Raw genomic sequence first — 27,148 nt, forward strand, 5'->3', positions numbered from 1 at the left:
TCCTCTGAACAGGGTCATACAGCTAATAAGTATCTGAGGCAGGATTTGAACTCAAGTCTTCCTTACTTTAGGCTCAGGACTGATCCATCACATCACCTAACTGAGGGTTCATATTATATTAATATCACATTAGCTTTTTAGCCAGTTATATCATAATGGTATATTTAAATAGATTAAGAATCAATTGGATGACTAGACTCAAAGATTAGCTGTTAATGGTTCAGTGTCAAGATATCAGGATGTCTCTTGGGAAGAGCATCTGCTCTTGGCCCTGTGCTATTTTTTATTAATTACATATAAAATTGTAGATAATATGCTCATTAAATTTGCAAGTGACTCAAAGGTGGGAGGGATGGCTAACATACTAAGTGACATTAGGAATCCAAAAAGATCTTGATGGGCTGAAGCAGTAAACTGAATCTAATAAGAAATCCAATAGGGATAAATGTGAAGTCTTACCCTTGATTTCAAACAATAAACATCTCAAGTATAGGATGAAGGAGATATGTTTAAACAGCAGTTTGTCTAAAAAAGATCTGAGAGTTTAGTGGACTTCAAACTCAGTGTGAATTAGCAGTACAACGAGGCAGACAATAAAGCTAATATAATTCTAGGCTGAATTAAATCATTCTAAGAATAAGAAAGTAACAGACCCTTTAATTTTACCTGGTCAGCGAGGCCTGAAGTCAAAAACTGTTGCACAGTTCCAAAATGAAATAGGATGCCTTGGGAAATAATGAGTTTTCCTCCTCAATAGAGTTCTTCAAGTAGAGAGTAGATAATCATATATCATACATGTTATAAAATGAATCACTTTTGAGTATGATTTGGAGTTTAGACTATATGGCTTCTGCTTCTCAACTCAAATTCTATGAATCTGCCAAGGCCAAGGCACTGGCTATCTAAGCTCAAAGTGCAGCCTAGCCTCTCTCAGAAAGTAAGGGGAAGCCTCTTTACTCTGAAGGTTATCAAGTGAAAAAGGAAGTGTTCCAGGCACAGCTAGGTGACACAGTAGATAGAGCACCAGCCCTTAAGTCAGGAGGACCTGAGTTCAAATCTGACTTCCAACACTTAACACTTCCTAGCCGTGTGTCCCTGGGCAAGTCACTTAACCCCAATTGCCTCAAGGAGAAAAAAAGAGAGAGAGCGAGCAAAGGAAGTGTTCCATTAATAAAAAATAAGAGGTTCAATATGAAAATAAAGGATGTGAATAATCAGAGAAGAATACTAATGGATCAGGATATGGTAGTCCAGATAAACTCTACAGTAAAAATATCAACATCTATATTTATATAATGTTTAAAGGTTTTTTAAATGCTTTACAAATATCTTATTCTTACAATAGCCCTAGGAGGTCAGTGTTACTGTCATATCCATTTATAGATGAAGAAACTGAAAAAGACTGAAGCTGAGTGACTTGCCCAAAGTCATAGAACCAGTAAGTATGTGAGAGTGTATCTGACCTCAGATCTTCCTGACTCCAAGCCCAGCTTCACTGTGCTACCTCCCTGCCACTATGGAAAGAAAGGAGAGCTACTTAATGTATCAGGAAGAGTGGTGCAGAGAGAAGAACAAAAATCTGAATCTCTATTTCTTGCTTCATGCCACCTTATTGTGCTAAAAGTGTTGGTAAATATGATTTTTAAAAGTGATCTTTAAAAAATCAAGAAAAATGGAAAAGAGATTAGAAAACTGGACAAGGGTAAATATTTCCCCAATTTTCAAAACAAAGTAAAGTCTACAAAACTTAGGCCAGTGACCTTGACTTTTTCCTTGATAAAATTCTAGATCATGCCAGACTACCTTATTTCCTTTTGATCAGGAAAGTGCTATAGTTTATATAGATTTTAATAAACATTTGGTAAAGCTTCTTTGACTATGCTTGTGGAAGAAGTAGAGAATATTATTGGATTCAAAATTAGTTCAATTTCCAAACGATAATTACTAATTGTTCAATTCATATTGGATTATGGTCTCTAGTGGAGTGCCTGAGGGATATGTTTGTCCCTGTACTGTTTACCATGTTTTTATGAGTAACTTAAAGGCACAGATAATATGTCTGTCAGACATACCAATGAAATAAAGCCAATAAGGAATGCTAATACACTAGATAACTCAGAATTCAGAAAGATTTGAAAATGTTAAAATAACATTTGGGCCAAATATGAGAAGATGAGTATGGGTAAAATCTAACTTCTTGTTGTTCAGTCATTCAATCACAACTAAACATAATCTCATGGACCATAGCATGCCAAGCTCTTCTATCTTCATAAAGTCTTAACCCTTGGGTTCAAAAAATTAAAGATGTATGTTTTGATAGTTTGGAAAAGATCTGAGGGATTTTATGTATTATTTATGAATTACAAACTCAATATGAATTGAATGTGACGTGCAGAATAGCTTACATTTAAGAAGTGTCTAAGTCTAATGGTGATATATCCAATATACTTTGCTCTGGTTTAAGTTATCCTACTATTTGCAGTATCAATAGATAATTTCAATGTACAGAGGCTAAAATAAAATTTATTATTTTTTTATCTTATATGATTAAACATACATCTTTATTTAAATCTTTTCCTAAGACTACAATGAATATATACTGAAGACAATTATCATAGGCTTTTCCCTAACTCTAAAAATGTATATCTGATATTTAATTCTTTCTTTATCTTTCCCACCTGAGATCTCTCATGATCAAGACAAATAATGCAATAAATTGAAAATAAAGATAACTAAATAATCTTGGGCACACATGTCAATACCTGTTTCCAGACATACATACACAAAATGTACCTTACATGAGTATTGTAAGCAGACCTCTGAGCAAAACTTGCAGGGCAATAGCCACATTTATAAGGTTTTTCTCCTGTGTGGGTTCTAATGTGAACAGTCAGGCCACATTTGGAAGAGATGACCTTGTCACAGTAGGGACAAGCCTGAGGATTCCTTTTCTTTTCATGCACTCTTCGTACATGACATTTTATGTCCTTTTGACGTTTAAACTTCTTGTCACAAAATGTGCAAGGAAAACGCCGTTCATCATTATGAACTGTGAGTTGGTGTTGCCGGAGGTTCTGACGATTGGAAAAAAGCTGGTCACACACATTGCAGCTGTACTTGATGACAACATTAATCCCATGTTCAATATCCATGTGTGATTGATATGATTTGATGAAAGGGAAAGATTGTTCACATTTTTCACACTCATAGGTTTCTGTAGACACCTCAGACAAATCCTGCTGTGTGTTGCTGCATTCATTTGAGCTCAGAGGCTGGGAAATATGAGAATTCTCATCCTCATCTTGCTCAGATAATACATTCCTGATGACTAAACAAGATTCTTTGGCCTCCAACCCACACAAAGAAGAGTTGCTTTTTTGCCCTTCTGAATTGATTACTTCTGTGGTATAATTCTCAGTGGGCTTTATTCTTTTTTGCTTCACTATCTTAGCTATTCCAGTTTTCACATCAGTTACAACCATGCAAGCTTGTTCTGAACTGCCTTTTAACAATGTTCTGTGTTTCTGCATATCCCAGAGTTTTCTTTTCACAGGTGCCACTACTATTGGTGGAGAATCACTGAGTTTGGTCTGATGAGCATGCTGATCACAGACCCATGAAGCTCCACCATTTTCACATACCAGAGTTTTCAAATGGAGACTTAAATCCAAGCTATCCATTTTATTTTCTGCTTTCATTTCCTCACAAATGTCAAGCAGGTCCTTGCATTCAAGTCTCTCTGCCACCTCTCTCATTCGATGTAGTTTTTCTGGTTCAATCTCAATTTTTGCAGTGTAGATGAATTCCAGAAAGCATGTGAATTCCTCTGTGTAAATGTCATCTAAAACAACAGTGCACCTCTTAATGTCTGACATCTCATCACTTAGAAAAAGACCTTTAAAATAGTTGCTTGAAGCAGCCAAGACTGCTTTATGTACCAAAAACTCTTCCTGGATTCCAAGATGTACTGTATGAACAGTTACATCACAGAAATGACCAAATTGATAGAGAGAATGTAAGGCACTCAGAAGGTTTGAAGCAGCCACTTTGGATCTCATCAAGATTTTCTTTTTCTCCATTCTGTTATTAAGAGAAAGATAAAACAATTAGAAAAAGCTTTTTAACCACAATAATATCTGTTTCACTGTCCCTTTTTAGGAGCCAGATAACTCATGAGATTGATACTAATTACTTTTCCATTGTTAAGTATATTCAAAAACACTAAGCCTTTAGTACCTTACTAGTAGCTTATATAGTTTTTCTATAAACATTATTAATGTTATTTAGAAATATTTATTAAATTGATGGTTGATCATATTTTTGGCATGTATCAACATTCCATTAAGGAATGGGCAAAAGCATTCACTGATCAACAAGCATTTATGAAACTAGGTTACAAATATAGTTACAAAGATTTAAGTGAAATATAAGAGAACAAGGAAAAATCCATGTACATACATAAATATTTACGAAATAAATTTATGAAATAAATACACAATAATTTGAGTGAGCATTAGTAGATCAAGAGATTAGGGAATCAGGAAGGGCTTTACATAAAAAGTAGAACTTAAACTGAGCCTTAAAGGAATGAGAGATTCCAAGAGGTAGAGGTGAGCCACCTCAACAGAAACTGGCATGTTTAGAAGAAGGCTGTACTTAAGTTCTTTGGATATAATGAATTTGAGAACTCCATAGAACATATAGTTTGAGATGTATAATAGTGTTTTGGGCTGGAGCTCAGATATCTATAGAACAAGGAATTATTAGCTTAGATATGATAATTAAACCTATATAGCCTGATAAATTTACTAAGAGAGAGAAATTATAAAGAAAAAAAGAGAAGGTCTAACTAAGTAAAATGAAGACAGCTATGTGTGAGGAGTGGCATATAGCACATAGGAAATAAGGAAAGAGAAGAGAAAATGTAGATAAGTGAATGACTAAGTGCACACTGTTTCACCTACAACTGTATCAGTTTAATTGGAAGGAATTTAGCCAAGTTTTAAGTAACAGCCACAACACTACTACAAGCTATATATGGATAAAATAAAGAATCTGGGAAAAAAAGGAAATTTTTATTAGGATAGTCACAATTGCCAGAGTTAATTGCTATGTTGACATCTCTACTCACTATTTATTTTCTTTCGGCTTGGGGGCAGGAGGAACAAAATTTTGAAATCCAGACACTTATTAAAGTAGGTTTCCAGAACAGAATGGTAGTTGGACAAGGAATACAGAACACTGGATCTTCCAAAATTGCAATACCTTCTGTGTCACTGTTAGTTTATATCTTAGACAAGTACTGTATTCTTCATTTCTGTTCCTTAGTTTCCTGATTAAGAAAGTGAAAATAATACATCATTATAAAAATAAAACAGCACAGAAAAATCAAAAGAGAAAATCAAAGAATGATACAAAGTTCTTTGAAAATTGTAAAATACTATGTAACTGCCATATTATAAATAGTAAAAGAAAAACTAAAGGTCTAAGTTTTTTGCAGTGACTTTATAACTTTAAGTAAATTCTGAGAAGATCAGATTTGCCTGAGAAGCAGATCCTATAATTATTCTCATTTTCATGTGAGAAAAGCAAAACAAACATAAATCAGGTGATTTATCCACAGAACATCTCCGAATTTATTAATTTGGAAATAATTATCTTCTGTTTCAAACCAAAGTAGCAGATAAACAATCAATATGATCATTTTTAGGACAAAAATCACCATAGAGAAATAGAAAATCCAAATAAAATATGTTTCTAAAAATTGTTTACTTTCAAATTTCTTTTAGAATCCTCTAAAATACTTCAACTTCTGCACATATTTTTCCCAGGGTTACAGAATAACCATGGCCCATTCCATCCAATCAAGCTGAGCTATACTCTTGAATTATAACTACTTTTCTAAACTCTCTCATAAATAAATATTCTTTAAATTACTTTTTCTAAGTATTTTCACACTGAGATTTGCTACTCAATGCAGCATTATGACTTATGCATACAAATGTTGCTAAAAAAACAAAAACAAAAACAAAAACAAGAACTAGGCTCCCATGAATAGAGAATCTATTCTTTGACCCCACTCAGGAAGTCTTTTTGCTTCCCAAAATAAAGATTTTTCACTAAAAACAAGTAATCCCCAACTCTTAGTAGGCATACCAACAAATTCTTCTGTTGTCTGTTTTTATATTAGCTCAGTAGAATTCATAAAAGCTTAATTTTAACAATGGAGGACTTTGTTCCCCCACAATTAGTCAATCATTTTGTTGCTAACAATTGCTGCTAAAAATAGCTCATGGAGTTATTAATATGGTCCAAAGGTAACCATACCTAAAATAAATACAAAACTCTTATTAAATAGGAGATTGAAGAGCAATTTTGCTTTTTTTCATCTTCAGCTTCTTTTGAAATCTGATGAAATTTCTGCACCAGACTGAGGCTGTTAAGTGATATAATGAAGAAAAGGCTAAACTTGGAGTTAGGAAAATCCAAGTTTGAACCTGATTTCAATTGCCAGTTGTGTGATGCTAGAAAAATCACTTATCTTCTCTCTGAGCTTCTGTTTCCTCAGTAAGGTGAGGGAGTTGGACTTGATAGTTTCTACCATTCCTTCTAGTTCAAGGTATATGACCCTATGTTAGGTAGCACATTGTAGATGGATCTATCTATCTATCTATCTATCTACACACACACACACACACACACACACACACACACACACACTGTAATCAGAATGCAGGAATAAGGTTTAGCTCAGGATTATCAACAAATATAAAACAAACCTGTGGGGAAAAACCTGATTAATCCAACTATAGAGCCATAATTGCTATCTATAATTAGAAATATAGAAGTTATTAGATGAAAACTGAGAAAGAAGATTAAGGGTTTATAATATTTTAGAACTAGCAATAACAAAGATCTGAGTTAGTAATGTTGAGTTATTTCAATAGTGTCAGACTCTTTGTGACCCCATTTGGGGTTTTCTTGGCAAGATACTGGAGTGGTTCACCATTTCCATCTCTAGGTCATTTTTTAATATATAAGGAAATTGAGGCAAATAAACGACTTGCCCAGAGTCACATAGCTAGTAAATATTTGAGATTGGATTCAAATTCAGGAAGAGGCAGATCAGTTTGCCTGACTCTAGGTCCAGCAGGCAGAAACTTTTAAAGTGCAGAAAGGAATATACCTTTTTCTTAGCAGTATATAGCACCTACACAAAAACTGACCACGTATTAGGGAATAAAAATTCATAATCAAGTGCAGAAAGGCAGAGAAATAATAAATACTTCCTGTTGAGACCATGATGAAATAAAAATTATTTTCAATAAAAGGCTAGGGAAAGATAGACTAAAAACCAATTGGAAATTAAACAATCTAATTTTAAAGAATGAATGGGTCAAACAACAAATCACAGAAACAAGGCATAATTCTATCAAGACAATAACAATAATGAGACAACATACCAAAATTTATGGGAAGCAGCCAAAGTAGTTCTTAGGGGAAATTTTATATCTCTAAATAGCTACATGAATAAAATAAAGAAAGTGGAGATAAATGAATTGAGCATGCAATTAAAAAAAAGAACAAATTACCACCCAACTAAATAACAAATTAGAAATTCTGAAACTCAAAGGAGAGATTTATAAAATTGAAATTAATTAATAAAACTATGAGTTGTTTTCATGAAAAAGTCAGCAAAATAGGTAAACCTTTGATTAATTTGATTAGAAAAAAGAAAGAAAAAAGCAAACAAACAAATCACCAACATCAAAAATAAAAAGGGTAAACTTAATGAAAAAGAAATTAAAGCAACAGTTAGGAGCTATTTTGCCCAATTCTATGGGAGCAAATCCAACAATTCCATCTAACAGAAATGGATGAATATTTACAAAAATATAAATTGCTCTGATTAACAGAAGAAGTAGATTGTTTAAATAGCCATTTTAGAAAAAGAAATTGACTAAGCCATTAATGAACTCCCTAAGAAAAAAATCTCCAGGGCCAGATGGATTCACAAATGAATTCTACCAAATATTAAAAAAAAAAAAAACAATTCCAATGCTACATAAACTATTTGGAGAAAGAGGTAAAGAAGGAGTCTTGTCAAATTCCTTCTATGACACAAATATGGTACTGACACTTAAACCAGGAAGAGGCAAAATATAAAGAAAATTACAGATCAATATCACTAATGAATACTGATGCAAAATTTTTAAATAAAATATTAGCAAAGAGATTACAGCAACTTATCACCAGGAAAATATAATATGACCAAGTGGGATTTATACCAGAAATGCAAGACTGGTTTAATATGAGGAATTATATATCATATCAATATAATCATATGTGTGTATATAAATCAATATAATCATAATCAATCATATCAATAACAAAACCAACAGAAATCATATTGTAATCTCAATAGATGCATAAAAAGCTTTTCACAAAATACATCACTCATTTGTATTAAAAACACTAGAGAGTATAGGGATAAAAGGAGCTTTCCTTAGAATAATGAGTAATATCTATTTAAAACTAACAGCAAGCATTATTTGTAATGGAGAAATGCTGGACACATTCCCAATAACATCAGGGGTGAAACAAAAACTACCATTTGTTCTGGTATGAAGGTAATAGGTGTCACATTTATCAGGAGGTGAGATGAAGGACTCAGCAGAGCTGAATGTGTCAAGTTCTGAGCAAAGCTACCCAGAAAGATCAACACCGGAAGAATGGAAAACTGCTGCACCACCAAAGAACTATATGAATACAATTATGAAACACTTCTCACACAAAGTCAGATCTAAACAATTGTTAAAATATCAATTGCTCATGGGTGAGTGAAGCTAATATAATAAAAATGACAATTCTGCCTACATTAATCTACTTGTTCAGTGCCATACCAATTAAACTGCCAAAAATTATTTAACAGAACTAGAAAAAATTATAGCAAAAACAAAAAGTCAAGGATATCAAGGAAATTAATTAAAAAAATAAAACAAAACAAAACAAAGGATGGTAACAGTAACAAACCTAAACCAATATTATAAAGCTACAGTCATCAAAATCATTTGGTACTGGCTAAGAAATAGAGTTGTGGATCAAGAGAATAGATTAAATACACACCACACAATAATCAAGGCCTATAACAATTCAGGATTAGATAAAGTCCCAAACTCCAGCTTCTGGAATTTGACAAAAATTGGTAGGAAAACTGGGCTGGAAAATAGTATGTCAGAAACTCTACCTAGACCTACATCTCACATCCCATACCAAAATAAGGCCAAAATGGATACATGATTTGGGCATAAAGAATGATAACATAAACAAATTTGGAGAACAAGAGATAATTTACCTCTCATATATTTGGAGAAGGAAGGAATTTATGAGCAAAGAAGAATTAGAGAACATTATGAAAGGCAAAATGGACAACTTTTATTATATTAAATTAAAAAGATTCTGCACAAATAAAACCAACACAAACAAGATTAAAAGAGAAATATAAAGTTGGGGAAAATCTTTATAGTGTTTCTGGTAAAGGTTTTATTTCTAAAATATTTAAAGAACTATGTCAAATTTATAAGAATACAAGTTATTCCCCAATTTTCAATTTTCAGATAATGAAATTAAAGCTATATATAGTCATATAAAAATTGTTCCAAATCAGTATTGATTAGAGAAATGCAAATTAAAACTAATCTGAGGAACCACTTCACATCTCTCAGACTGGCTAAGATGACAGGAAAAGATAATGATAAATGTTTGAGGGGATGTGGGAAACTTGGGACACTAATGCATTGTTGGTAGAGTTCATATTCTGTGAGTTCACTGGATACACACACACACACACACACACACACATATGCCACACAAACATACAAAAGGTAAATAGACAAAAATAAAACAATTCCTTCTTCCAAGAAACTTATCTTTAAAAAACAGGGAAGAACAACATATACATACAGAATAACATTAGTTTTAAGAATCACATATAGCAAACATAAAGATGAATAATAATTATGAATATAAAAGTGTAGCAAAATCCTGGAAGAATGCTATTAAGAACATTACAATTCAGAATGAACTACAGTTGACAAAGAAAGTTAAAAACAACAAAAGGTACATTCAGATTTTTTTTGTTTTTATTTCATTGTTTTTTAGTAATACTGAGAAAAAAAAAGTAAAAAAAAAAAGACAAAGAACCATTGCTCATGGTGGATGGCATTATAAACAAGAACTGAGAGGAATAACTACCTTATTCTTAATTTGCTTTTAATTTTAGGGAAATCACTTTGACAGATAAATGGACAATGGACTTGTGTGGAGAAAAACTGGAAGCAGGAAACTCAACCAAAAGGTTGTGACCAGGTGTAAGGTGATAAGGCTCTGCACTAGAATGGCTGTGATGTGAGAGGAAAGAAGGAATAAACAAGCCATTCTACCAAATAAAGGATTTTAAAATTGAGGTTAATAGAGTATGCCTATTTTCCTCCCTTTTTTTTTTCTTCCACAACCAACAAAACCAAACCAACTCTAGATCTTTTGTCTTCTTTTACTCCCATTGTCATTGGAAAGATGTGGGACTTTTAAGTAGTAGATTGAGGAATTTTAATATTCTCTGCAATCAAAACAGAATCATCAGATCTGTGTTTCATTCAAATTATATTTGGTTTCTGCATAGAAATGGGAGAAACTCAAATCAGAGAGATAAAATAAAATGCCATTGCAATCATTTATAAAGAAATAATAAAGAAATAGCCTATGGTAATAATTATATATTCAGAGAGAATAGGATGAATGTGAGAAATCTTATGGGGTTAAGATAGACTGATTAGCTATGAGGATGAAAGAGAGGGAGGATTCAAGGATGACTTTGAGGTTATAAACCTAGTTGGGTGGATGATGATGTTCTCAACAGAAATAGGGAAATTTCAAGGAAGGGTATATATAGCTATTATATAACCTGTTATATAAAAGTACTGTTATTTTCTACTATCAATGGTCAACTTGGTTTTTTACATAAGATTTGCTTGAGAGATTGATATGACCTTAGTTTTCTTTAGGAAAAATATAAAAATTTTAGTAAAAATCTTCAAACTTTTTGAACATTTTTTTTCTTAATAGGAGCTGCTGGTATATTTATTGTACCTTTAATGATACACATCTTTAAGACAAAGTGAATTAAGCAAATTATTTACATGTTTTATTAGAGGTAATCAAAAGAACAAATCAAATAAAATTATGAACAGTTATCTTATGATCTTATTTACCAATTTCAACTCAAATTTTATTGATAACGTTAGATTTGATATCAATCATTGCAGAGATATCAAACTTGCAGAACCAGACTAAAGTGTAATTAGGAAATGTTTAACAAAAATACAGTAGAACACAGATAATGTCGGTATGTGGTTTTCTAAATCAATATGTAGTCTACAGGGATCCTTACTTTTATATGAATTTGACACAACTGAACCACAACATCATAAAGCCAAAGAATTTTGACTGAAAGGAACTTTAGTGACTATTTAGTCTAAACAACACCCCTATGCTGGGGTCAAAGTACAGTGTATCCAATTGTGCCTGATCAGAACATTCAATTTTGGAAGGCTGTACCACAGGTCAGGTACAAATAGTCCACATGAACAACTGACACAGAGACATCCCTAAATTTGCCAAACTTCTTTTGAACGACTACAACTCTGCTTTGCTTGTGAAGCACATGCTTTCTTTGATGCAGGCACGTCATGCTGAGTTTGTCTCCTTTGTTATTATTTCCCATATCTCACACTCCCAAAATTCTTCAGAGACACTTTGACGGGTGTCTTTGAAAAAGATCTCCTTTTGACCTCCATGTGTGTGCTTGCCTTGTGTGAGTTCTCCATAAAACAAACTTTGAGGTAAACATAGATTTGACATTTGTACAGTGCAGCCAGCCCATGAGATATGTGCTCTTTGCAGTAAAGTTTGAATGCTTGGCAGTTTAGCTTGTACTTTATCTTGCCAGGTGATCTTCAGAATCTTTGTAAGATAACTCAAATGGAAGTGATTCTATTTCTTGGCATAGTGCTGATAGACTTTCTAGGTTTCACAGGTATACAACAATGAGGTCAGCACAAAGCTCTTCAGTTTGATAGGCAGTCTAATACCTCTCTTCTACACTTTTATTCATAGCTTCTCAAACACTGAGCTAACACCAACCTAATGATCATGGACATCCCTGGAAAGTATGTCCTAAGTGAGTTTATCCACAGCATTCCAAATTTCTCCAACTGCTGTAACTTATAGTTCCCTGCGTATTATAGTGGTGATTGATGGCAAAGATTTCTAAAGAATCTTATTATAAAGCAAAACAAAAAAAATTCCTAGCTTTTTCACCATTCCTTTAGCATCTCAGTCTTCAGAAAGTACTCCAGGAACTCCTAGAAGTCCTTTATAAACTTTCAGGAAATCTGCAAGGTCAAAACTACTTCATAATAATATTAAAACATTTTAATTTCTAATTCAGCAAATACTAATAGATATAACCCACAAACTCTTCAGGAAGTTTTAAGAGTTCAAAGGGTCCTGAAATTAAAAAAAATTGATAAACCCTTTTTGAATCATTCTTTTATTGCTCTAAAAGTGCTAAAGAATTTCATTGTTAACAGAATTCCACTTACTAACAGATATATCTTCTTTATCTCCTTCAAACTGAATGTTCTATTATTTCTAGGAGTTTTGTATGCTAAAAAATTCAATAGTATCCATTGATAAAGTTTGGATTCTGATAAAGATTGGATCTCAGTGTTTTTAAATAGCATATGTATTTGGTGTAGATTTTTTCCCTTCATCAATAATAATGATACATATATATATATATATAAAAATATATATATATATATATAACTAATAGGTAACATTTATATTATATTTTGTGATTTGCAAAGAAATCATTTTGCATTCATCATCATATCATTAGATTTTATTCTCACAGCAACTTTTTGAAGTGCTATTGTAGTTTCCCATTTTATAGATGAGAAAACTGAAATGAGAAATAGTAATTGACTTGGCTAGTCACATACCTTGTTGCATGCTTGTCATTTAAATTTTTTTTATTAATTTTGTAATTATAATTTTTTTGACAGTACATATGCATGAGTAATTTTTTCTATAACCTTATCCCTTGTATTCACTTTTCCAAATTTTCCCCTCCCTCCCTCTACTCCCTCCCCTAGATGACAGGCAATCCCATACATATTAAATGTGTTACATTATAACCTAGAAACAATATATGTGTGTAAATCTAATTTTTTTGTTGCACATTAAGAATTGGTTTCCGAAGGTATAAGTAACCTGGGTAGAAAGACAGTAGTGCTAACAGTTTACATTCAATTCCCAGTGTTCCTTCTCTGGGTTTAGTTGTTTCTGTCCATCATTGATCAACTGGAAGTGAGTTGGATCTTCTTTATGTTGAAGATATCCACTTCCATCAGAATATATCTTCATACAGCATTGTTGTTGAGGTGTATAATGATCTTCTGGTTCTGCTCATTTCACTCAGCATCAGTTCATGTAAGTCTCTCCAAACCTCTCTGTATTCATCCTGCTGGTCATTTCTTACAGAGCAATAATATTCTATAACATTCATATACCATAATTTACCCAACCATTCTCTAATTGATGGACATACATTCATTTTCCAATTTCTAGCCACTAGGAAAAGAGCTGCCACAAAAATTTTGGCACATACATGTCCCTTTCTCAACTTTAGTACTTCTTTGGGATATAAGCCCAGTAGTAGCACTGCTGGATAAAAGGGTATGCACAGTTTGATAACTTTTGGGGCATAGTTCCAAATTGCTCTCCAGAATGGCTGGATTCTTTCACAACTCCACCAACAATGTATTAGTGTCCCAGTTTTCCCACATCCTCTCCAACATTCATCATTATTTGTTCCTGTCATCTTAGCCAATCTGACAGGTGTGTAGTTGTATCTCAGAATTGTCTTAATTTGCATTTCTCTGATCAGTAGTGATTTGGAACACTCTTTCATATGAGTGGATATAGTTTCTATTTCATCATCTGAAAATTGTCTATCCTTTCACCATTTATCAATTGGAGAATGGTTTGATTTCTTATAAATTAGGAATATAAATTAGAAGTTCTCTAATAGATTTTGTAAATGAGGCCTTTATCGGAACCTTTAACTGTAAAGATTTTTTCCCAATCTGTTACTTCCCTTCTAATCTTGTTTGCATTAGTATTGTTTGTACACAAACTTTTTAATTTGATGTAATCAAAATCTTCTATTTTGTGATTGATAATGATCTCTAGTTCTCCTTTGGTCATAAATTCCTTCCTCCTCCACAGGTCTGAGAGGTAGACTATCCTTTGTTCCTCTAATCTATTTATGATCTCATTCTTTATGCCTAAATTATAGACCCATTTTGATCTTATCTTGGTATATGGTGTTAAGTGTGGGTCCATATCTAATTTCTGCCATACTAATTTCCAGTTTTCCCAACAGTTTTTTTCAAATAATGAATTCTTATCCCAAATGTTGGTATCTTTGGATTTGTCAAACACTAGATTGCTATAGTTATATCCTATTATGTCCTCTGTACCTAATCTGTTCCACTGATCAATTAGTCTATTTCTTAGCCGATACCAAATGGTTTTGGTGACTGCTGCTTTATAATATAGCTTTAGATCAGGTACAGCTAGACCACCTTCATCTGACTTTTTTTTTTCATTAATTCCCTTGAAATTCTCAACCTTTTATTCTTCCATATGAATTTTGTTATTTTTTCTAGCTCATTAAAATAGTTTCTTGGGAGTCTGATTGGTATAGCACTAAATAAATAGATTAGTTTGGGGAGTATTGTCATCTTTATTATATTCGCTCGGCCTATTCATGAGCACTGAATGTCATTCTAATTATTTAAATCTGACTTTATTTTTATGGCAAGTGTTTTGTAATTTTGCTCATATAATTCCTGCCTTTTCTTTGGTAGATGGATTCCCAGATATTTTATACTCTTGACATGTATTTGGAATGGAATTTCTCTTTGTATCTCTTGCTGTTGCATTTTGTTGATGATGTATAAAAATGCTGAGGATTTATGTGGATTTATTTTGTATCCTGCCTCTTTGCTAAAGTTGTGAATTATTTCTAATAACTTTTTATTAGAATCTCTGGGGTTCTCTAAGTATACCATCCTATCATCTGCAAAGAGTGACAGTTTGATTTCCTCATTATCTACTCTTATTCCTTTAATCTCTTCCTCCACTCTTATTGCCGAGGCTAGCATTTCTAATACAATATTGAATAGTAATGGTGACAGTGGGCAACCTTGTTTCACCCCTGATCTTACTGGGAAAGGTTCCAGTTTATCTCAATTACATATTATGCTTACGGATGGTCTTAAATATATGCTCCAGACTATTTTAAGGAATAGTCCATTTATTCCTATACTCAAGCGTTTTTAGTAGGAATGGATGTTGTATTTTTATCAAATGCTTTTTCTGCATCTATTGATATTATCATATAGTTTTTATTAATTTGATTATTAATATGGTCAATTATACTAATAGTTTTCCTAATATTAAACTAGCCCTGCATTCCTGGTATAAGTCCTACTTGATCATAGTGTATTATCCTGGGGATGATTTTCTGAAGTCTTTTTGCTAATATCTTATTTAAGATTTTAGCATCAATATTCATTAAGGAGATTGGTCTATAGTTTTCTTTCTCAGTTTTCAACAGATTTAGGTATCACTACCATGTCTGTGTCATAAAAGGAGTTTGGTAGAACTCCTTCATCCCCTATTTTTTCAAATAGTTTATATAACATTGGGGCTAATTGTTTTTTAAATGTTTGGTAGAATTCACATGTAAATCCATCTGGTTCTGGGGATTTTTTCCTGGGGAGTTGATTAATAGCTTGTTCTATTTCTTTTTCTGAAATGGGACTATTTAAGCAGTTTACCTTCTCCTCTGTTAATCTAGGAAGCCTATATTTTTGGATGTAGTCATCCATTTCACTTAAGTTATCAAATTTATTGGCATAAAGTTGGGCAAAGTAACTCCTTATTATTTCTCTAATTTCCTCTTCATTGGTAGAAAGATCCCCCTTTTCATTTTTAAGACTAACAATTTTATTTTCCTCTTTCCTTTTTCTGATCAGATTTACCAAAGGTTTATCTATTTTATTGGCTTTTTCATAAAACCAACTCTTAGTTTTATTAATTCAATAGTTTTTTTTTTTTTTAACTTTCAATATTATTGATTTCTCCTTTTAATTTTAGAATTTCAAGTTTAGTTTTTGGTTGCGGGTTTTTAAATGTGGTCTTTTTCTAGCTTTTTAAGTTGCAGGCCCAATTCATTAATCTTCTCTTTTTCTATTTTATTCAAGTAAGCCTCTAAAGATATAAAATTTCCCCTATTACTGTTTTAGCTGCATCCCACAAATTTTGGTATGATGTCTCATCATTGTCATTATCTTGGGTGAAATTATTAATTGTTTCTTTAATTTGCTGTTTCACCCAGTCATTCTTTAAGATGAGATTATTTAGTTTCCAATTACTTTTTGGCCTATTTATCCCTAACTTCTTATTGGATGTAGTTTTTATTGCATTGTGATCTGAGAAGAAGGCATTTACTATTTCTGCCTTCCTGCATTTAATTTTGAGATCTTTATGTCCCAATATATGGTCAATTTTTGTATAGGATCCATGAACTGCTGAGAAGAAAGAATACTCCTTTCTATCACCATTCAGTTTTCTCCAAAGATCTATCATACCTAGTTTTTATAATGTTCTATTTACCTCTTTAATTTCTTTCTTATTCGTTTTGTGCTTTGATTTATCTAATTCTGAGAGTGCAAGGTTGAGATCTCCCACTATTATAGTTTTGCTGCCTATTTCTTCTTGCAACTCTCTTAACTTTTCCTTTAGGAAGTTAGATGCTATACCACTTGGTGCATATATGTTTAGTATTGATATAGATTCATTGTCTATGCTACCTTTTAGCAGGATATAGTTTCCTTCATTATCTCTTTTAATTAGATCAATTTCTGCTTTTGCTTGATCTGAGATAAGGTTGGCTACCCTTGCTTTTTTGGCTTCACCTGAAGCATAATAGATTCTGCTCCAACCTTTTACCTTTACTCTGTATGTATCTCTCTGCTTTAAGTGTGTTTCCTGTAAACAACATATTGTAGGGTTCTGACTTTTGATCCAGTCTGCTATCTGCCTCCCTTTAATGGGAGTGTTCATTCCATTCACATTTACAGTTAAAATTACTAATTTTGTATTTCCTGCCATCATATTATCCCCTGATTATGCTTTTTTTCCCCTTGTCCCCCCTGAACCCCTTCCCCAGTATTTAATTTATGGACCCCACTTGTATTGCACAGCCCTCCCTTTTTAGTATCCCTCCCCCCTCCTTTTAAGTCCCTTCCCCTTTCTTGTGCCCTTCCCTTATTCCCCTTTTCTTTTCCCTTTTCCTCTTCCCCCCTTATAATGAGGTGAGAGAATTCTCTGAAAAACAAATATGCCAATTATTTACTCTTTGAGCCTACTCTGATGAGAGTAAGATTCACACAATGTTTCTCCCCCTCTCTAAATTTCCTCAGATGTAGTAGATTTTCTATGCCTCTTCCTGGGATGTAGTTTCCCTCTTTTTATCTCTCCTTTCCCTTCTTCTGATACTATCCCCTTCTCTTTACTACTTCTTTTTTTATGTTATATCAGTAAAATCAAATTATCCATGTTGACTTTCTGTATATCCACAACAGAGATACAGTTCTCAAGAGTTCTTTTTATCTTTTTCTGCTTCTCTTCAGTCTTGTGGATGTAGATCAAATTTTTTGTTTAAGTCTGGGTTTTTTTTTTTAAGAAACAAATGAAATTCCTCTGTTTCATTAAATGACCATCTTCTTCCATGGAAAAAATGCTAAATTTAGCTGGGTAGTTTATTCTTGGTTGCAATCCTTGTTCTTTTGCCTTTTGAAATATCAGGTTCCAGGCCCTTCAATCCTTTAATGTGGAGGCAGCCACTCCATGTGGAGTTCTTTTTTTAGGGTCTTATTCAGAAGGTGTTTGATGAATTCTTTCAATGCCTATTTTCCCTTCTGTTTCTATTATCTCTGGACAGTTCTCTTTGATGATTTCCTGTAAAATAGAATCTAGGCTCTTTATTTCATCATAATTTTTGGGAAATCCAATGATCCTCAGATTATCTCTCCTAGATCTATGGATTTTCCCAGTAAATATTTGACGCTATTCTCCAGATTTTTTTTGTTTTGTTTTGTTTTGTTTGACTGATTCTTGGTTTCTCAATGAATCATTCATTTCTATTTGGTCAGTCCTGATTTTTAATGAGTTATTTTCTTCATTCCCATTTTCTAGTTATTTTTGTATATGTCCAATTGAGTTTTTAAATCAATTATTTTGCTCTGTTGAATTTTTTTCCATTTTACTAATTTTTTTTTAGTGAGTTATTTTCTTTTTCCAAATCACAAATCCTACTTTCTTGGGAATTTTTTATCTTTTCCAATTCAGAAATCCTACTTTCCTGCGATTTTTTAACCTTTTCTAATTCACAAATTTTGTTTCCCTGCACTTCCTGTGAATTCTTTAATTTTTCCAACTCAAATTTCAGGACATTGTTATTCTCTATCATAGCTTCTCTTTCCTTTCCCCATTTTTCTTCAAACTCTCTTAACTTTTTAATAGTCTCTTCTAGGGCAGAGTTATGTGATGGGGGGCAGATATCATTCCCCTTAAGGGTGTTATCTGGAGACTCTCTGCTGTTAGCCTCCTAGGGGTTGAATACCTGCTGTTTCTCTATATAGAAGGTGTCACTCCTTCTCTTCAGCTTCTTACTCATTGTTAACACTCTGTGGGGGGTCTGCCCTTGGGGTAAGAAATTTATCAGCTTCCTCCAAGACCGGATGGATGCATCAGTCCTGTGTCTGGGCTAAGAGAGAGCTCTGGGAGAGAGTTCCCCTCTCCCCTCCCCGGAAATGCCTCAGAGGTGTTTAGCACGGCTACACTATGAGGAGTGCCCAGTGAGGAACCCCACTATGTGGCCTAGCGACTGCCCTGAGTTTTAAGACTGAACAGTGAAAGAGTCACAAACCCCAGCCAAAGCCTCCCGTGGGGTTGTGGATATCAGCAGCTGACTCAAAAAGCCCCTGCACTCAAACAGGAAGTGTCTGCCTGGAAACCACGGTCCCTGTTGCGGAAGTTCTGCTTCTCTGAGAGTTCTGCTGCTGCTAGAATTCCACTGCCTCAGGCTGAGCCCAGCACTATGTGGAGTAGAGGCTGCCCCAGGCTGTGTCCCCTGCTGTTCAAGTTCTTAATTGCCCCAAGGAAAAGCCCCGGACAGCAGAAGGCAGCTGTACAGCCGTGTGGAGATTGGTATTAGGTCACTTCCAGTTTGGGGTGGTTCTAGGATCTGGCTTTATATTTTAAAGTAGCTTGATTTCTCTTCTGATCTGCTGTTTTATAAGCAGAGTAGAGCTATTAGCCTGTGCCAGATTCCTCTATCTCAGTGGCTTCTCTGATCCCAGAGTTCTCCCCACCCCGTTTGGCACTGTCCATGCTGATCTTTTTTTTCCTCCCCTCAGAACCGACCTTTTCTGTTGAAATTTCCAATTCTCTTCAGCTGGTAAGTTGTGCTTCTAATCCTTGTGGTTTTTATCAATCCAGAGTTATTTTTGAGGCTGATTTAACTAGTTGGTATTGAGGGAAGAAGGGAGCTTACAAATTTGCGTATATCTTCTCTGCCATCTTGGCTCCACCCCACTTGTCATTTAAATTAAACAATTCAATTACACCACATATTCAAAACACCCAATACCATAACAGGAATTTTGGTAGAGGCAACACAAGGCATACCTAGTAAACATAGACAACTCAATCATAAATGAAACCACAGGATTTGCACAATACCTACTGATGTTTGGTTAAGTATTGTGCCTTCCTCTCAATTTGTATTTCTCAGACCTTGAAAATGTAAAAACTGAAAATCTTCACAATTTTATTCTCAGCCCAGAAAAAAGCTGAAAGAAACTCATCATGTAGCTCCAACTTCAGCTCTCAAATACACTGACTGAAATAAATGGTGGTGTGATATCTGAATTCATTATTCAGCCCCTCAACATGAAAAAATTTTACTAAGAAATTTAGAGTTCTCATGACAAAGAATTAATAGAAAACTATTCTGTCTCTAATTTTTCAAAGACTCTGTGAACCAGAAAATGGCTCAGAAGTAGACTTTTCAAGTGAAAAAGATTTAGAGTACTGTAATCCATAACAGAGGCTGTTGTTTGTCCTTTATTCTCAAAGAGGACCAAGACATCAGTGAGATGATGCCTTAACATGCAAGTGAATTTGATTTAAGTGAGGGAGGGCTGTGCAAGGTCACCTGCCTCACTTTCCTGTCCAGAGCCATCTGGGTCCAGTGGCCAGATATAGATTAAGATGGCTGGAGATGGCCCTGGATGACATCCATTAGTCAAAATGGGGAGTAACCCCAGAAGTAGCATCTTTCCTGACTAGAGTTGGAGAGTAGCTATTTTGACCTCTCCACAGATTTAGGTTTAGGGATATAAAACTATAATTCTGATAAGAATTTTCATCAACTAGCAGCATATAGACAGAAAGATTAGCAGGTCACAGGAGACGTACAATTTATTTGATTTGTGAAGAGACTTAAGATATTACAGGGAAAACCAGTGAACTGTTTACACATGTAGTTAGACTATACTAGTATTTACTTGTAAAGTGTGGCTTTTGCTCATTGGTGCATATGGCAATTATGGTATATTTGCATATCTTAAAAACTTTATTATACATAATTTTCTTTTTGCTTTTTGCACAGATATTGCTATTTATACATCTAACTGTATAGACCAGTTATTATTACTACATTCCTTTTTGTGTATATTTATACTTGTTTAATGTGCATCTGTTATTATAGGACATACTGATAGAATATGTCTTGCAGGTAATTTACACCATAGTCACTAGAGAAAAATCCAGCATTCAGGATTAAACATAAATATGCTCAGATACCCTGCCTTATTTGCTAGGAACAGCAAATATTTTACTGGAGGGGGGAAATGTCCAGAACCTACTCACACATTAGGAAAAAAATTTACTAACACTGAAGTGTTGGGCTAAAAATAAATGATACAATCACAACAGGCGATCCTTTTGAAATGAGAAATGGTCCCTTCAGTGAATCAGAAGGAAAAAAACCCCAACTGTCTAGGATGAAGAACAGTGGTTGGCTGGTTGTTGCCATTTGTCCTTGAAGAAGACCAAAATGACATCCATAAAGTTAGAGTCAAGTTACAAAGTGTCCAACTGGCTGATCAGAGGACCGTGAGCTCAGAATGCTCTGCCACAGGTGTAGGCCAAACAGTCCAAGGGAACAATTAGGGTGGATTCTCTAACTTTGTGTATCTCAGGTTTCTTCTGAGCTACTTCAGTTGTGTTTTGCTCCAAGCACAGCACTTCTCTGATGAGGGCATACTATATTAGGTGGTGCAATCATTCTAAAGTTATTAAGAGATTCCTTGAAAGTGTCGTTTCACTTTTTCTGACCACCACAGGAACACTTGCTCTGTGTGACTTTTCCATAAAATAGTCTTTTGGGAAAGCGTCCATTTGACTTTTGAGCAACACAGCCAGTCAGGTATAATTCAGGGTAGACATTTAAAAGTCATTTCACTAAATCCAGAAAACAAACTTTTGAAGAAGAACCTAGGGCTGAATATGCGTGTAATTAGGGTAATAAAAGCCAGATAGAGGTCACTGACATCCAGTTTGAGGGCCAAGTGGCACAAAGTATATCAGGACAGAAACTATGCTAATGAAATTCTTCCTACAGTATATATCCTAAAACAATAATCTGTACCTCTTTTCTCTTCTTTCTTTTTCTCTTGGCATAGGAAAATCTGTTTACTTAGCTTTGTTTGAAATATTTACTTTTTCTTAAACATTTCTAAGTAATAGCAGTTGTCTAAATCTCTCTAAGCAGTGAATTTACTTATTGGGCATAAAGTTGGGAGGACAATTGAAGGAAGAATCTCCCAAAAAAAGAAAGGGATAAATTTAACATTTAGATGTTTTTCCAGAAGCATTTTATCTGTCAGAGGACTGGAGCAAATAAAAAGAGAGAACTACAGTACCTTTAACACTAGAGTAAAGAAGAGACATTTAAATATAAACTTTGTAGGCCATGAGTCAATAAAATGGTCAAAGTTAACTAGCAATGGCTGAATAACCCTAAATAATCAGTGGGAGACACTCTTTTTTATATACAGATCCATAAATACCTTTAAATTAGTGAAAAGTTTTTGATTTGATATAATGAATTTCCTTGGAATGAGGATCCTGCTTTTATACGTATACTTGATTTTACAAGTCAAAGAAGATTTTACTTTACTTTATTATTCATAAAGAATTGCAGTATGTTTTTGGTGCTGCAGATTTTTAAATTTTAATCAAATTAGTTTTAACAACATTTATAGAACTGAATGCCTAACTAAAGCACACAGGAAGAGTTTAGAGATGGGGATGTGAAAATTTACTTTGGAATTCTTTTTTTGGTTATTTTACAATATTTCTAGATCAAATTAATTTTTTTCAATTTGGGCATATGCTCACACACCAAAAAAATACAATTTCACCAGGAAAAGCTGATATTTAGTGAAATACTACTATTATTGAAAACTAGCTCTTAAATGTCTGTGAGGCTTTTACCTCCACATCTCTTATGTCTTTCCACTTTTCTACACTAATATAACCACTATCCTTATTCAGACCCTTCTAATTGTTGTCCTTACCATAAATTTCTCCCTTTTCTAATCCCTACCCTTCACACAGCTAATGAAATGATACTTCTAAAAGACAAGTCAGATTATGTTCAGTAAGCCTTGCTAAGTAAGCCTCATTGCTTCTGGGATAAAATAAAAACTGATCTCTGATGCTTTTTTATTTGAATCCACAAAATTTTATTTTTCCAATTATATGTAGACATATTTTTCAACATTCATTTTTGTAAGATTTTGAGTTCCAAATTTTTCTCTCTTCTTTTCTTACTTTCTCTCTTCCCGTGACAGCAAGCAATCTGATATAGGTTATACATGAGCAATCATTTTAAACATTTCAATATTAGTCATGTTCTAAAAGAAAAAGCAGAACAAAAGAAAAAATATGAGAGAGGAAAAGCAAAGAAAAACAAAAGTAAAAATAGTATGCATCGATCCTCATTCAGTCTCCATAGTTCTCTCTCTAGATGGACATGGCATTTTCCATCCCCAGTCTTTTGGAATTGTCTTGAATCACTGTATTGCTGGGAAGAGCTAAGTCTATCTTAACTGATCATCACATAATCTTAATGTTACTATTTACAATGTTCTGCTGGTTCTATTCACTTCACTCAGCATCAGTTCATGTAAGTCTTTCTGGGATTTTCTGAAAACAGCCTGTTCATCATTTCTTATAGAACAATAGTATTTCATTAACATTCATAAACCATAATTTATCCAGCCATCCATCAATTGATGGGCATCCACTCAAATTCCAATTCCTTGCCACCACAATGTTTTTGCATTTCAAATCTTTTACAAATATGCTCCACAATAACTTTCCAGGCTTATTATATACTACACAAAATGTTAGTCCAGTCAACATTACCTTCTTTATATTTCTTGAACAAGTTGTTCATCTCCTATCTGTTTTTGTCCCATGCCTGAAATGTATTCACTTCTTATCTCCACCTCTTAGAAATAATTGCCTCTACCTCTCAAGGTGGTTGTGAGCATCAGCAGTTATTTGTCAAGTGTTTGCAAAACTTAAAACACTACACAAATGCTAACTATCATCATCATCATCATCATTATCAATGCTTAGCTCCCCTACCCATTTCAAATTATTATATATAAATTTGTATCCACATATACATTAACATGTTGTTTTTCCTACCCACCCCCATATCACCATTTAAACTCCTTTCGGTCAAGTTCTGTTTAATCTTCGGTAGATACTTAATGAATTTATTAATTAATAAACAAAAAAGCAAACATAACTCATGAAGAATGGAAATGTTGCAAACACATGTAGCCTAATTTTGAGGAAGCTTTGCATTTCTTAAAGATTTTAAAATACACCATGAGGTTCACAAATAGAAGCCAAGTTCAGATATATGGATAAGTTACATATACACACATATACATAAGTTCAACAACATAATTTTTTTTCCTGAGGTTTTTGGGGTTTAGTGATTTGCCCAGGGTCACACAGCTAAGAAGTGTTGTATCTGAGATCAAATTTGACCTTAGGTCCTCCTGACATCAAGGTTGGTGCTCTATCCCAATAACATAATTTTCAAAAATAAATTTGACTTTGTCTTGATGTTTCATCTTCATCTCTTTGCACTGTGAAAAATTTTTTAAATTTATCCAATATCTTATTTAACTGTTTAGAATAATATAGATAGATATATTTTTCTAGAAATAAAAGCAATAGAAAAATTTATTGAAATAGTAATAAAAACTGAAAATAACACTACAAAGCAGCAGCTGGGTTGCAGAGTTTCAAATAAGTTTAACATCCATTCTTGAAAAGAGTAATTTACTTAGCTCTCACTATGTTCGTATGGCAATTTTATGGCCACGCTGATTGATTTAACAGTATCCTCTAATGATTACTGCATATATCATCTATTTTACTAGCTCCAAATTTTGAAATGGAGAAAGAAAAAAAAAAGCACATTTCAGAAACTAAAGCCAGTTATATCACTTAATCAAAAGCAAGAGCAATGTTCCTAAACTCAAAAACTGAGATGCTTAAAGAAATATTTTTTTTTTCAAAATAAAACCTTTTTAAACACATTACTATCCACAGTATAATACAAAAGATAATTCACTAAGTAATTATGGATGTCCTCTTGCTTTTCACACTTGCTTCCCTCCCAACAAAAGTATATGATAAACTCTACACATTAATATTTTAATCTGTATTGCTTGACAATATACTGCTGTATATTTTTTAAATGTCACAAAAGCTCTCTCCCTCTCCCTCATCCTTCTCTCTCTGTCTCCCCACTTCTTTTTTTTTTTTACCATCACTATTGCAAAATCTACTCATCCACTCATTTCCAATTAAAATCTCTGAGAAAAAAAAGTTAAAGCATTAATTCCAAATCCCATAAAGGGGTTGTAATCATTCTGACTTTCCAATTCTTTCCTTCTAAAGGTGCTTTAGAACACATTTCAAGTTTTAAAAAGTGAATTTAAAATAATTTGGCTTTGAAATTAAAACAAGTAAAATTTTAACACCCTTTCCTACAATTGGAACTGTTTAAGAACTGTTGAAAAACAAGGTAGAGCATCACTGTCATAAGGCTATATTCTTGCAACAAAGGAGAATCACAGATTTAGGAAAGTTATCTATCTAGTTTATTCCTCTGCTTATAAATGGAATTGTACCTAAACCAGTCAGATAAACAGCTGACTATTTTATTCTTAAATTTTTCTAGCAGAAGGATCCCCATTAATTATAGCATTCTATTATCTGGCTATACTAAAGGGAGGTAAGCCATTCAATTTTGACACTCTATGCTGACAATTAGTTCCCCCAGATCATGTTATCCCGGTATTCACCAGAAAACCAACATTATTTTTCTCCCTGCCCCTCCTCTTCTCTACCACCTTCCAGCACAGTGCCTCTGGCTTTTTTCGGCTGCCACTGCTCCCCAAAAGTGAATGACTATTAACTTGTCCTATGCTCCTCTCATAATTCCTGTGACTGCCCAGAACCAAATTCCTTTCTCTGTAAGTGCTCAACTGAATGTAAATTCTTCTAGGGCAGTGATTTTACCATCTCATAAAAGAAATTGGACAAATATCTATGGAAAAATCACTCAAAAGGCTAGAAGAAAAATGTCCAAATTCAAATCCTTCTCCCTAAGGAACTTCGTGACTGCTCTGAAGCATCCTGAGAAAATGTTAGGAATGGATACCTGAATAGCACTTTGCAACAATCTTCTTTTCCTTTTGTTCCATTTCATAATATGCTTCATGCTATTTCCCTCAAATTTTCTCGTCCTGAGCTGGCTCTGCTTGATCTGTTTCATTTGGAAAGTTAATCCTTCTCATGTAACCATGACACCCCATGTCACCCTAGATGCCTTCTGTGCAACCTCAATGTCCACACTGGCATAACATATCAAAGAATACAGTTCATGGATACTTGTTATCCTTCATACAGAATACCTGGCATTCATACAGAACTCTAGAGAGGGTCTTGCGTGTTAACATGTCAACCACGTGTCACAACACAGAGAAGTGCAGTCATAGTGCTAGAGAGATAGCCCTGGGCCGGGAGGAGCTGGGGGCAAGTGCCTCCTAAGCGTGCTGACGGACAGCTCACTAAGCCTTTAAGTGTCTTCTAGCAACTCTCTAATACCATTAAACTGCACTCAAACCACAAGGGTGAAAGGAGATTCCCAAAATGGGAATATCTTGCAATGACGAAATCCAGCGCAGACCAAAAAATAAAATGAAATAAAATACGCTAACCAGTTTACGGGAGCTTCCACCGAGAGTCATCAGCGAAGTTCAGATAACGCCCCGCGCCTCCCTTTCCCCTTGGAGCTTCCCAGAAAAGTCAAAAGTCCCACTCAGCACCCCTCGCTCCCCCCGCCCTTCGGGTCAGCCCCGCCCTGTGTCCCCTTGAGTTGCAGGGTCAAGAGGCCGGGCACAGGGCTCCAGTAGGCCGGGTTAAACACACTCACCCTACTACGTACTGCTCTGTGCCAGGATGCGGCCCTGGCAGGGCGAGGGGAGGGGGCGGGGCGGGGCGGACTGGGCGGCTCCGTCCTCGCCGCGCTCACAGCTCATTGGCTGCTCAGACGCTCTCCCCCACCTCTCTACCCCCCACCTTGCGTCCCGCCCCCGCCCCGCCCCTGGTTTTTCTAGCTTCCGCTGCTAGAAAGCCAAGGCGATAGGGCTGGAAGGGGCCTGAATCTCGTAGTTTGACAGTTCCCTCCGTGCCGCCATCACTCCGGTCCCTCCAGCTACAGCTGAAGAAAGGGCCTCGGAAACAGCCGACAGCACAGATCACATGGCACACTGAGCTCGCGTCA

The 27,148-nt window shown here is 34.5% G+C and overlaps 1 protein-coding gene across 2 annotated transcripts in view; it reads right to left on the reverse strand.

Moving 5' to 3' along the window:
- GZF1 (GDNF inducible zinc finger protein 1) overlaps positions 1-26,862 on the reverse strand; it is a 58,332-nt gene extending 31,470 nt beyond the window's left edge. For both annotated transcript variants that reach the window (XM_074287719.1, XM_074287718.1), the window contains exons 1-3: positions 26,798-26,862; positions 5,132-5,332; positions 2,794-4,080 (exon numbers count right to left, since the gene is read on the reverse strand). In XM_074287719.1, coding sequence (XP_074143820.1) covers positions 2,794-4,079 — 1,286 coding nt within the window. In that variant the 5' untranslated portion in view covers position 4,080; positions 5,132-5,332; positions 26,798-26,862. The remainder of the gene's footprint in view (positions 1-2,793; positions 4,081-5,131; positions 5,333-26,797) is intronic.
- Between the last annotated feature and the right edge of the window lie 286 nt (positions 26,863-27,148).

Source organism: Sminthopsis crassicaudata, chromosome 2 (assembly GCF_048593235.1).
Source record: "Sminthopsis crassicaudata isolate SCR6 chromosome 2, ASM4859323v1, whole genome shotgun sequence".
NCBI classification, from domain to species: domain Eukaryota; kingdom Metazoa; phylum Chordata; class Mammalia; order Dasyuromorphia; family Dasyuridae; genus Sminthopsis; species Sminthopsis crassicaudata.